This window comes from Dreissena polymorpha, chromosome 11 (assembly GCF_020536995.1).
Source record: "Dreissena polymorpha isolate Duluth1 chromosome 11, UMN_Dpol_1.0, whole genome shotgun sequence".
Taxonomy (NCBI): Eukaryota; Metazoa; Mollusca; class Bivalvia; order Myida; family Dreissenidae; genus Dreissena; species Dreissena polymorpha.
Window position 1 is genome coordinate 47,830,321 of NC_068365.1, and position 12,738 is coordinate 47,843,058.

General features: G+C 35.4%; 2 protein-coding genes across 11 annotated transcripts in view; one reads left to right on the forward strand and one right to left on the reverse strand.

The window, feature by feature from the left end:
* On the forward strand, positions 1-9,764 carry LOC127851834 (dehydrodolichyl diphosphate synthase complex subunit DHDDS-like). Of its 10 annotated transcripts, none has more exons than XM_052385774.1 (8): positions 1-83; positions 1,478-1,673; positions 2,509-2,651; positions 3,698-3,814; positions 5,325-5,426; positions 6,940-7,054; positions 7,957-8,064; positions 8,562-9,764. In XM_052385774.1, exons 2-8 carry the CDS (start codon positions 1,488-1,490, stop codon positions 8,817-8,819), a joined length of 1,029 nt encoding a protein of 342 aa, XP_052241734.1. In that variant the 5' UTR covers positions 1-83; positions 1,478-1,487; the 3' UTR covers positions 8,820-9,764. The 10 variants fall into 10 exon arrangements, with proteins under 10 accessions (XP_052241734.1, XP_052241735.1, XP_052241725.1 ...); XM_052385775.1 differs by lacking the exon at positions 1-83 and adding an exon at positions 94-107; XM_052385765.1 differs by lacking the exon at positions 1-83 and adding an exon at positions 3,908-3,936 and having other exon boundaries at positions 3,698-3,785.
* Positions 9,167-12,738, reverse strand: part of LOC127851852 (EEF1A lysine methyltransferase 1-like) — a 15,576-nt gene continuing 12,004 nt past the window's right edge. The window contains exon 5 of the mRNA XM_052385804.1: positions 9,167-10,321. Within this exon, the coding sequence (XP_052241764.1) occupies positions 10,188-10,321 (134 nt within the window). The 3' untranslated portion in view covers positions 9,167-10,187. The remainder of the gene's footprint in view (positions 10,322-12,738) is intronic.

Genomic DNA, 12,738 nt, shown 5'->3' on the forward strand with positions numbered 1-12,738 from the left:
AAATTTGACCTAGTTTTCAGAAGTTGATATTTATGACGTCATTTCGGGAAATCCCTCGTGATAGTGGGTTTCCGTATTTACACGTAAGTTTATCCCAACTGGTTCAAGTCTCAGACTTTTTCTTGTCGTTTTACAATGTTTCGCTCACGTTATTTATATGTCTTTATGCATTAGTGTGTCCGATAGTTTAATATGTAATTTTTGTATCAATAGGTCTCATCATGTACACATTTTATGGTGCTATAAATGGGAAAGGTATTCGGACACGCATATATCGGATTCCTGAGTGATGTAGAATAAAGAATATTGCAGTGACGTATTTTTTGTTGATTAATCAATTGATGTACGATTAATAATGATTTTATTTCTTATATTATTTCACATGTTTAACCACTATTCCTTATGCGCTATTAACTCTTTAATTTGGAGATGCATACGACTTATTACAGTTCCAATTGCCACATACCAAGTTCTTATTTTATAATAACATATTTTAAGGAAATAATTAACTTAACTTAAAGGTGCAGTAAATAAATTAACTTAAAGGTGCAGTAATAAATAAAGAGTCTAAGTACAGATGATGAGGAAGTACAGATGATGAGATATGTATTATGTATATTATAAGCAAGAACTATTTCATATCAGGGAGTTCTATTATTAGAGAAACTTATTAAGTTAATTAAGGGATATTGATTCCTAATGCACACTAAATGTCTGTTAGAAGTGCTGACTTGTACGAAGGAGAACCCGTATGATCTTCAAGTATTGTTGTTGTTGTTTTAAAAGTACTTCAGATGTATAATTGCCATCAGTTAACCAACTTACACTTTTTCTGGTTTAGCTGGTTTACAATATAATAAATACAGGGATTAATTAGTAACATGTTAAATAAAAAGTGCTCTAATTAAGGAGAACTTTGCAGCACTGTATGTTTGTATAACATTTACATAGTCATTAGTTAATATTTGTTTTTGCATGATACTGTTTAAATACCTCTGGCATCTTATGCTACAATTCTGTTTGTCTGTCCTTCAGTCCATCTGCCTGTTTGAGGTTAACCCAAAATGACATGTTGCGTATACCATCAATAATGCTTGCTTCAAATCTTTGATACTTGCAAGGATGTTGTCTTTGATCAGTTACACTATTAACACACATACTTCAACCCTACCTCATTTGACTTTGGCACTCTATGAACACTCTAAGCACACCCATATCACATGACTGCATTCAAACTTGTTTTGGACATAAAAGCTTTGATACTTCAATTAAGAATGAGCTCATCAACATCCACTGACTCCATTATGGATCATTAATAAATTTGGGCTAGTTCCTCTTCCACCTGGGGCAATTGCATTTATTGATTGCAACATTTTTTCTCTTATGGAATTCAGCTTCTGACAAAAAACATTTTTGTAAATAATGTTACTGTAAAGTGAAGGGTTAACACATTTAATGATTTACTTTCACATTTCAGACAAAAAGTAATGACTTGGTTTCCAGAGAAACGAACACAGGACACATGGCTCCATCGTATGTGTGGTCGCATTTTGAAGTCGGGCCCAATTCCAAAGCACATTGCCATTATTATGGATGGGAACCGTCGATTTGCAAAGAAAAACAGTATGGAAAGAGCTGAGGGTCATTTAAAAGGATTTGACAAACTGGCAGAGGTAGACTTCAGGGACTGAATTTAACCTATTAAGGCACTTGCATTTTTTGCAAGTTGATTTATTTTTTTCACTCGCAAAATGAAAAACTTACTCGCAAAAGAGAATTTTTTATATTTTTTATTTAAAACAATACATTTCTTGTACCATATTGCTTAAAATTGTGCATTATATGTTGGCTGCTTTAAAAAGCAAAATCATTGTCGCTATCAACAACATAATCTAGATTGGTGTTAAATTCAGTCATCCATTTTTTAACTTTTGAGAGCTGCTGTCGGCTTTGCTTTCTCTGAAGATTTTGGAGCTTTTAGTTTCTTTGCTGTCTCAGCGTCCTCGGATGCCCGCCTCTTCAAAAATGTGTCCATGATTAATGAATGTTTTTGATTGTTTAGATTTAAAGATTTTTGGAAAGTCGCGATCAACAAAACGCTTATTAGCCGCAAGCGCCTATCAAACCATAGCTTGTACCAGAGTAGCTTCCCTTGAATCTTACAACAATAACAATGGCGGTCAAATGTGTTTATGCAATTCTAAACACTTTATGCAATTCTAAACACTTTAATCATTTAATTTAAGCAAGATTTTGATCTTGAAAATGGGAGTTGTGATTATAGAAAGTAATTATCTCTCAATACTAAAAGGATTTATGGAAAAACAGGTTTGAGAAATCTGAACTTTCTACTGGCAGAAAATTGCAAGCTTTATATTTTTGAACTTGCTATCCATAAATCTCAAGTACAATTAAAGTGACAATTAAGCATACATACTTAGCCCAGCTATTCCTTAGTTTGTGATTGGAATAGAACCTTGTTAGTTTTGGACATGCTAACTGTTTTAGACACTGGAGTGGTGCCTCAATCTGGGTATCATCGAGGTGACAGTGTACGCCTTCAGTATAGAGAACTTCAAGCGTTCCAAGGATGAAGTGGACTGCCTTATGGAACTTGCACGCCAGAAATTCGCACGATTGCTGGAAGAAAAGTATATGAGTGGTCCTCTGTGAAAAAGGGGTTTAATGCATGTGTGTAAATTGTTGTCCCAGATAAGCCTGTGCAGTCCGCAAAGGCTAATCAGGGATGACACTTTCTGCCTAAACTGGATTTTTGCTTAGAAGATACTTTCTTTAAACAGAAAATATCATAAAAGAGGAGAGTGTTGTCCATGATTTGCTTGTGCAGACTACACAGGCTAATCTGGGCTGATACTTTTTATGTCCCCCAGTCTATACTTATTTTTGCCCTGTCTGTTTTTTGGTTTGTTTGCGTCAAACTTTAACATTTGCCATAACTTTGCAATATTAAAGATAGCAACTGAATATTTGGCATGCATGTGTATCTCATGGAGCTGCACATTTTGAGTGATAAAAGGTCAAGGTCATCCTTATAGGTCAAAGGTCAAATATATGGGGGACATAGTGTTTCACAAACACATCTTGTTGCACATGCATTAAACCCCCTTTTCACAGAGCATAGACATATTCATCTGGCTCTCAGAAATATTTTGAATGTCTTCTTTGTGATAAGCAATTTCTTCATAACAAAATCCAGATAGACAAATGAGAAATGTATTGGAGATCAAGAGGGAAGCAGTTAGCTTTAATTCTGACAAATGGTATAGCTTCTTAGAATAAGATTAAATTACAAGAATACTGCATGATAATTATATTGAAGTATACCTATTGTTCTTATAAAATTCATTAATTAAAATTATAATTACTTTTTTGATGTAAAGTTTTTGATCAAAAGTATTTCATACATATTTGCATCATTTGAGCCTTATGCTGGGAAAACAATGCTTAATGTATGTGCATGAAGCGTCATCAGGGGCGACACTTTTCACCTTACTTAACTGGATTTTCATTAATAATACTACTTTTAAACAAAATATTCTATAAAAGCAGAAAGTGCCTTCCCTGAATAGCCCGTGCAAACTGCAGATGCTTATATGGGAAGACACTTTACACAGTTTCATGAAGCCAAGTCCCCCCAGAACGAGGCTCATTGAAGGAAAGTCTGGCATGTTTTCAGAGAGATGATAGAGAAACATGAAGTGTGTGTACGAGTTCTGGGAAACATTGCTCTTCTTCCTGAGGACGTGCAGAGAACCATAGCAGAGGTTGTCAGCCTCTCCAAACATAATACAAGGTATGTAGTGGTATCAGAGAACCATAGCAGAGGTTGTCAGCCTCTCCAAACATAATACAAGGTATGTAGTGGTATCAGAGAACCATAGCAGAGGTCGTCAGCCTCTCCAAACATAATACAAGGTATGTAGTGGTATCAGAGAACCATAGCAGAGGTCGTCAGCCTCTCCAAACATAATACAAGGTATGTAGTGGTATCAGAGAACCATAGCAGAGGTCGTCAGCCTCTCCAAACATAATACAAGGTATGTAGTAGTATCAGAGAACCATAGCAGAGGTCGTCAGCCTCTTCAAACATAATACAAGGTATGTAGTGGTATCAGAGAACCATAGCAGAGGTCGTCAGCCTCTCCAAACATAATACAAGGTATGTAGTGGTATCAGGTAACCATAGCAGAGGTCGTCAGCCTTTCCAAACATAATACAAGGTATGTAGTGGTATCAGAGAACCATAGCAGAGGTCGTCAGCCTCTCCAAACATAATACAAGGTATGTAGTGGTATCAGAGAACCATAGCAGAGGTCGTCAGCCTCTCCAAACATAATACAAGGTATGTAGTGGTATCAGAGAACCATAGCAGAGGTCGTCAGCCTCTCCAAACATAATACAAGGTATGTAGTGGTATCAGAGAACCATAGCAGAGGTCGTCAGCCTCTCCAAACATAATACAAGGTATGTAGTGGTATCAACAGATGCAGAATGTCGCAATTTAAATACTGTTAAATCACTATTAATATTTATGTGACATTATTTTTCATTCTGCATTGACCTATCCTGGCATTTAACACAAACATATCAGAAAATGACAGGCACAAACTTTGGTTCCAAAATCAGAAATTTGTATGACCATGAAAAAGACATCTTTTGAAAAACCACAAAATTGCATGCTGCTCAAAATAAATGCTTTTACACTATTGCTATTTGGACATTTTCGGTTCAAGCCAATGATAAGGTTTGCATTCTGTGAAATTTTGATCCATTTTTACCTCTTAAGTTTTTAAGTTTCAAGCAAGTGGCTATGTGAATTTTGTGAAAACCTACCAATTTCCCTGGGGAATTACTGACTTTGTGTCAAGTATATATTTTTTTTATCTCACTAGGTATGTGAGCGTGTGTGTGTGTCTATATCAATTATCCTAAAATCTTCTCACATTGAAAATTTGTTTCTTATGTATACAATCATCTAATAAGTTTCTCAAATGGAATGTAATACTGGTAGTTGTAGTATGTTTTGTCTTCAGTCTAAAGTCATTGTAAATATATTCTCATGGAAAACTCTTTGTATTATCTGTTTATGAATATACATGTATATTGTATAAATGTATTATGAGCCGGAGACCTTTCTTTACTATAAACTTACTACTGCTACATTCTAGCATATAATTGAATAACTAGGATCCCTTTTTCTTATCTCTTGTTACTTTATTTTCGCATTCATAGATTGAACTTAGACCACCCATAGCATTTAACATTGTAGGGATTTGTTATCATGTTTCTTAATCCTTTTTCAGGGCCATACTGAATGTGTGCTTCTCTTATACATCTAGAGATGAAATCTGTACTGCTATGAAAGAAGTTGTGATGGGAGTAGAGGAAGGCGTCTTACAAGAAAGGTAACATGAATATTCAAACCCTGCAGAAGGTTGAACAAAGTTTCATAAAAGTTATTATTGTTATCCCCCGCCAAAGGCGCCGGGATGAAGAATTAGCGTTGTCCTTCAGTCACAAAATTTGCAGGGCTCTATCTCAGAAACTATATAAGATATCAACATAAAACTTCATGGATGTAGCAGGTCGGGCTACAATGACCTCTCAAAGGGTCTAATAGGACCTGTAACTAAACTCTGAAATACACATGCACTTCATGGGTGTATAGAAATTAATGAGGAGAAGAGCCATTAACCACAACCATAATCCTACACTTTCTTAAATAAGAGTTATTGCCCTTTGTTTTTTGTATGATGTAACTTTAAAGGGCTATATCTCAGAAACAATAGAACTTTAACATGAAACTTCATGGTTCTTCAGATATAAATGAGGAGCATTGCCTTGCATAAGAACCATAACCCTACACTTTCTTAAATAAGAGTTATTGCCCTTTGTTGGTTCTGGGTGAGGTAATTTTTCAAGGCTATATCTCAGATATGCAACAAGATTTCAACATCAAACTTCATGGGTGTTAGTGTGTAATGTGTATAGATCTAAATGAGGAGAATGGCAATGCATAAAAACAATGACGATAGACTAATTTATTTTTTTGGATTATACTGTATATCGAGGGATATGCACCCGTCCATAAACAAAATGTATTTGGCGGGGATATCAATTCACCATTTGTTATTATTATTATTATAAATGGTGTTCACTTTTTATAAGAAGTAGGTTATAGCACTGAAGACAGATATTTTATGGTATTCAGGACCTGCCAAACAGCCTGTCAAATTATTTTCCCTTAGCATTGAGGGCAATATTTTGAACTCTTGCCTTTGACTCTTTGACCACAAGCAACAATTCAAAATATTGCCAACTCTTTTAAGAAGACAATTGGACTGCTCCCAAAGGTCAATAAAATAACTGTAATATGGACAGCATGTTTAAACATGTACCGCACATACAAATAATGACAAATAACGTCACCACCTGGGTTGCACACAGATAAGCTGCATTTATTGTATTTCTATGTTGACTGTGTCAATTGTTTAAAACTGACTTAATCTTTGCAAATATTTTTATAATTTTTAAACAAATCTAACATTTTATGTGAAACATTATGAAGTGCGAGTATTTTCTGGATTTGACCTTACTTTGAAAGTTATCCAACTTGTATCAATGTTTGACAGGGCTATTAAAATCGTTGATTATGCACTGGTTGATGTACAGAATGCAAATGTTAAGTAAGATAATAGAAATAGAAACCCACTTGTTGGGCCCTATTGAAATAATTTTGAAACGCCAAATAGACATAAACTGTATATGGACCTCAGCCTTGATATTTGTTCCATATGCAATTTTGAAATACTAATACTTAGCTGGTCACAATTATTTCATAGGAAAATCGGAGCGCTTTTTTATCTAGAGTGCAAAATAGTCTCCCAATAGATCTCATGTTATCCTATATGTTTGCAGTGATATATCAGATCAGCTGCTGGAGCGGTGTTTGTACACGAACCATTCTTCAAACCCAGATCTCCTGATACGAACATCGGGTGAAGTCAGACTAAGTGACTTCCTACTTTGGCAGGTAAGCTTCATTTGACACAGAAACCAGATTTGATTTGACTTCGGCCTCTCATGATGCAATTGTTTAATCATTGGTTAATGAAAGTAAAGATAATTTTGCAAATGTGATACATGGGATAATCCTTGGTTAATTTATCAATGTCCGAATCCAGCTCACATTTTGGACTGTTCATAGCCAAGATCATGCCAATAATATAATTATACCCCCCCCCCCCCCCCCCTCAAAGTAAGTTTGTGGGGTTATATTGGAATGACAGTGACATTTCTGGTTGTACTTTGTACCAGTCTTGTAAAAACATTTGAACACTGTACATGATGTTTGACACAGTGTTGATTGTAAATTCCATAGCACATCATTGTTGAAAGGTCTGCTTGGCTATACACTAAGTGCAATAAGCTTGTTCTGAATAATTATTAATGCAATGCCATCTTGGACCTCTTGTTGTGCTTTTATGTTGTTTTTCAAAAACAATTAGGGCTTTGTTAGCTACATTCTCTAGAACTGTACAAAATAAATGCTTCTTAATGTGGCATATATGATATTAACATGATCAAAACAAACTTATTGATTCAATTCAGAATAATTGGTACCGGTATATAGGTATAATTGATTATTATATTAATTATTGATATACCGGTAATTGACCTTTATTCCAAAAACATTTCATGGCTTCCAATCCAAAACTTGTTAATATAAATTAATGCATAAACATTAAATCAATTTTTTTGTGAGCATGGGTTGTTGTAATTATGTGCATTCTTATTAAAGGTATCTTAAAGTTACATGAACTTTTTTGCAGTTCATGTTTGAAACAAACCTTTACTTGTTGCATTTGATTTTTGGGCGTCTGGATTGTGGCCACAATTAAAAATAACTAAGTTCTCTCCCACCCATATTTTCAGAGCACTTTCAGCGTGTTGTCATTCCTGGAGGTGTTGTGGCCAGATTTCAGCATTTGGCATTTGTATGCAGCCATTATACACTATCAACGAAATTATGATGCAGTCATGGTATGTAAACTATGGAAAATGTACATGTTTGTCTAATTATCATTGTAGTAATATCACAATCTTCATAAGACAATTTTTTGTTTTTAGGAAAAAATATTGTAATGTTAGATCAGCGAATTACAAAATAACAACAGATTATAGGTTTAAATTTTATTAGGAATGCCTGTATGAAAGTATGCGAATCAAAGATCTCTTGTAAGAGCTAAAGTCAATTTGTGATCAAAGATTAAATTTTTGACTGGTAAGCAAAGCTCAATTAAACGGACAAAAAACTAAATAAATAAAAATTTCAAAGGGACTACAGAAGTGTAAAAATACGTATCCAAGTGGTAAAGGGTTAAGAGAAAGCTGCCTGACTGACGACCTCTCAGTAACAAGGCTGACATCATATCCATTACACCTCTGTGCTTTGGCGTTTTTACCAAGTATTATAACAAAATGGTGTTATTATTTCGAAAGAACACATATAATTTGTTTATTGTTGTATTTTTTATCAGAAGGCAAAAGCAAACAACCTACAAAACAGAGAAAGACTGCTGCAAGAATCTGACAAGAAATGTGTTCTACAAGAGATGAAAAAGTGTTCAGACTGTGAAAATGACAAAGTTCACCATGAGGACCTTGACCTTTGTAGCCTAAGAGACAAGGTCATAGAGTACGCAAAAAAGAGAAAACATAGGGAGGATCTTTTTGTGAATAAACTGAACGAGAAACGAGACCTATTTCTTGCATCAAAACTAGCACCTGTTAAATAGACTTTTGGTTTGGGGGGGGGGGGATTTAGTGAAATTAAAATTCTAATATTTATTAAAGATTGGTTAATAAGTTGTATTTGTTTTTGCTTTACTGGAAAATATTATTTGGAATGGTGTATATTTGTTAAACCAATATAATTACTGTCAGAGATAGTATTATAAATTATGCATTTTATATGGAATATTCACTGTTATTGTATATTTACACTGGTAATCTTTGCATGCAAAGATAAAACCTATGCATGTATTATTTTTAATTGATAAAAGCCAACAGATGGCTTTAATGCCCCCAGTAGGGTGGCATATAGCAGTCGCACCGTCCGTCTGTCTGTCCGTCACACTTGTGCGTTTAGGTTGAAAAAAGCTCAAAACTTCTATGTCCCTTCAGATGTAACCTTCATATTTGGTATGCATGTGTATATGGACAAGGCCTTTCCATACGCACACAGATTTTGACCTTGACCTTGAAATAATGGTCCGCATTTAGGTTTCGAAATCTGCGTTTAAGTTTCGAAAAACCATTTTTCAGGGGCTGTCTTCTGATGGAGACAGCTCTTGTTTGAAACTCAAAATCCTTGATGGTGTTTTGGGAAAGTTTAAGTCTGTTGTGCTTTTTATTTAATGCTAACACATAACAAAATTGAAGTACATTTCTTAAAATGGTAATTGTAATTCCCTCATTCCTGTATTCTCTGATCAGAATAACTGATGTGGGTAAATTTCACCACAGTAGAGCTTTACCCCATTATTTGTGTTCAAGAACTGTGTGATTGGCAATTGTAAACTACTCCTGTTGTTTACAATGACAGACCTTATAAATTTTGACGGTTTATAGTGGCGTGTAATCTTTAAAAATATATAATAATTGACTGGCATTTATATCAAGATGGCATTACTGTTAAAAATTATAAAGGACTTCTCAGAAAATAAAAGTAAAAACCATTATTTCAGTTTTTCTTTTAGATGCTATTATAGTCTTCAGTCACTTACTTCATAAGACATGTGACCATACTAAGCACATTTGGCCTTTAAGAGCAAAACAAATATGCTAATATAAACAACAAGTGTTAAAAAATGACATTTTTGAAATTAAACTAAATAACTGAGAAAAAACTACATTTGAAACTCTTGACTTCATCAGCAGCAGTATGTAAACTGAGTCTACACAGAAAGAAGACACATTTTTCATCATACAAATAGTAACAAATCAACATCAGATACAATTGGTATCGCTTATTCGCTTAAAAAAATACTTTTAAACCTCAGTCAGTTCAGTTAATAAGTTTGTCGGAGAACCTACACTGATAAAGCCAACACTTCAAGTCACTCTTAAATGCAAACAATCCGCACTCTATCCACCATATCCTGTTAAGTTGATGACAACAGTTTGCTGTCATAGTTTGTGTAACACAGGAATTCATTCTGGAGCCCTACATGCTGTGGTAGAAACCCACATGGTCGAACTCCCAGCAACTTCAAGGCCGTTTCTTGCAGAATTGCACCTGCAAACAAGAGGGAAAAATGTCCGTGGTCGCTCGCTTGAGAAACATAGGAATCAAACTATGCTAAGCATCTGTTGTGATGTTTGGATAATAAGCGTTGCTTCTTATCCTCACGCATTTTTATGCCCCCCTTCGAAGAAGAGGGGGTATATTGCTTTGCTCATGTCTGTCGGTAGGTCGGTCGGTCGGTCTGTCGGTCGGTCCGTCCACCAGGTGGTTGTCAGACGATAACTCAAGAACGCTTAGGCCTAGGATCATGAAACTTCATAGGTACATTGATCATGACTCACAGATGACCCCTATTGATTTTGAGATCACTAGGTCAAAGGTCAAGGTCACTGTGACCCGAAATAGTAAAATAGTTTCCGGATGATAAGTCAAAAACGCTTATGCCTAGGATCATGAAACTTCATAGGTAGATTGATCATGACTAGCAGATGACCCCTATTGATTTTCAGGTCACTAGGTCAAAGGTCAAGGTCACGGTGACCCGAAATAGTAAAATGGTTTCCGGATGATAATTCAAGAACCCTTATGCCTAGGATCATGAAACTTCGTAGGTAGATTGATCATGACTAGCAGATGACCCCTATTGATTTTCAGGTCACTAGGTCAAAGGTCAAGGTCACGGTGACCCGAAATAGTAAAATGGTTTCGGGATGATAACTCAAGAACGCTTATGCCTAGGATCATGAAACTTGATAGGTACATTGATCATGACTGGCAGATGACCCCTATTGATTTTCAGGTCACTAGGTCAAGGTCACAGTGACCCAAAATAGTAAAATGGTTTCTTGATGATAACTCAGGAAAGTTTATGGCTAGGATCATGAAACTTCATAGGTGCATTGATCATGACTTGCAGATGACCCCTATTGATTTTCAGGTCACTAGGTCAAAGGTCAAGGTCACAGTGACAAAAACATATTTACAAAATGGCTGTCACTACAACTTAGAGCCCATTTGGGGGGCATGCATGTTTTACAAACAGCCCTTGTTTAATTCGGCTGAGATACCAGTAGAACTTTGATAAAATTGTATGCTGAATGGGTAAAAATGTTCTTTTTAAAGCATGCACAAGGTTTCACTATAGCCACATTAGAAAACTGCCTTACCCCTTGAATCCATGTTTTGGAACTGACCAAAACAATGTTAACACTTGAACAAAATATTATTAAAACAAATATTCTGTGAAAGTTTCATGAAAATTGGGATCAAAATGTAACTTCCCGAGTGTTTACAAGGTTCACTATAGCCATATAAAGAAAATTGTCCTGCCCATGGCGGCCATGCTTTTCAATAAACTGTTGCCCTTCCAAATCAGCCAAGATTTCATAAGCAAAAATGTTCTTAGAAAGTTTAATGAAGATCAAACCAAAACAAGAGCTGTGTTTGTGAAACACAATTCCCCCTACTGCGCTTTGAAGCTGCACGGCAGCTATTTTAGAAACAATGTTATATTTTGAGTGTAAAGGTCACAGTGACTTTTGACATTGTGACATCAAACCATGTTTGATTGTAGATCTCAATGAGATGCATGCGCATGTGACGTTTATAGAACATTGACCCAAGAGTTTTCATTTTATGAGCAAGATTAAAGTTTTAGGACAGACACACATATAATGACAGTCAGACAGGCCAAAAACAATATACCCGATCATTCAATCTGAGGGCATAAACATATGACTTTTATGTTCACGGGGTTTCAATATAATAATTATAGTGAAACCCTGTGAACACAGTAGAAGTGACAATGTCTATACAATGTAGCCATATAGCGCAAACAGCCCCAACCCTTGGCAGCCATGTTTTTCAATGGATCGGAATTATTTCCAAACAAAGTTGATATTATAATCGAATAATGTTCTCAGGAAGTTTTATGAAGATAGGAAAATGTTACTTCTAGAGAGTTCACAAGCAGCAGACTTATGGTTTGCGCTCTGTCTGTCAGTCAGTCTGTCTGTTACACTTTTCTGGATCCTGAAATAACTTTAAAAGTGTCTGTCAGTCAGTCTGTCTGTTACACTTTTCTGGATCCTGAAATAACTTTAAAAGTTCTTAATATTTTCTCATGAAACTTGAAATATGGATAGATGGCAATATGGACATTATGCACGTCATTTCATTTTGTTCCTACATCAAACATTCTGGTTGCTATGGCAACAAATAGACTAGAAATACTGCAGAAAATGGTGGTTTTCTGGATCCTGCGATAACTTTGAAAGTTCTTCATATTTGTTCATGAAAATTGAAACACTGTTAGATGGCAATATGGACATTATGCACGTCATTTGCTTTTGTTCCTACGTCAAAAATTCTGGTTGCTATTGCAACAAAATAAAAAAATAAAAAAAACCAAGAGATGTGTTTGTCAGAAACACAATGCCCCCTAATGCGCCGCTTTGAATTTTATTCTT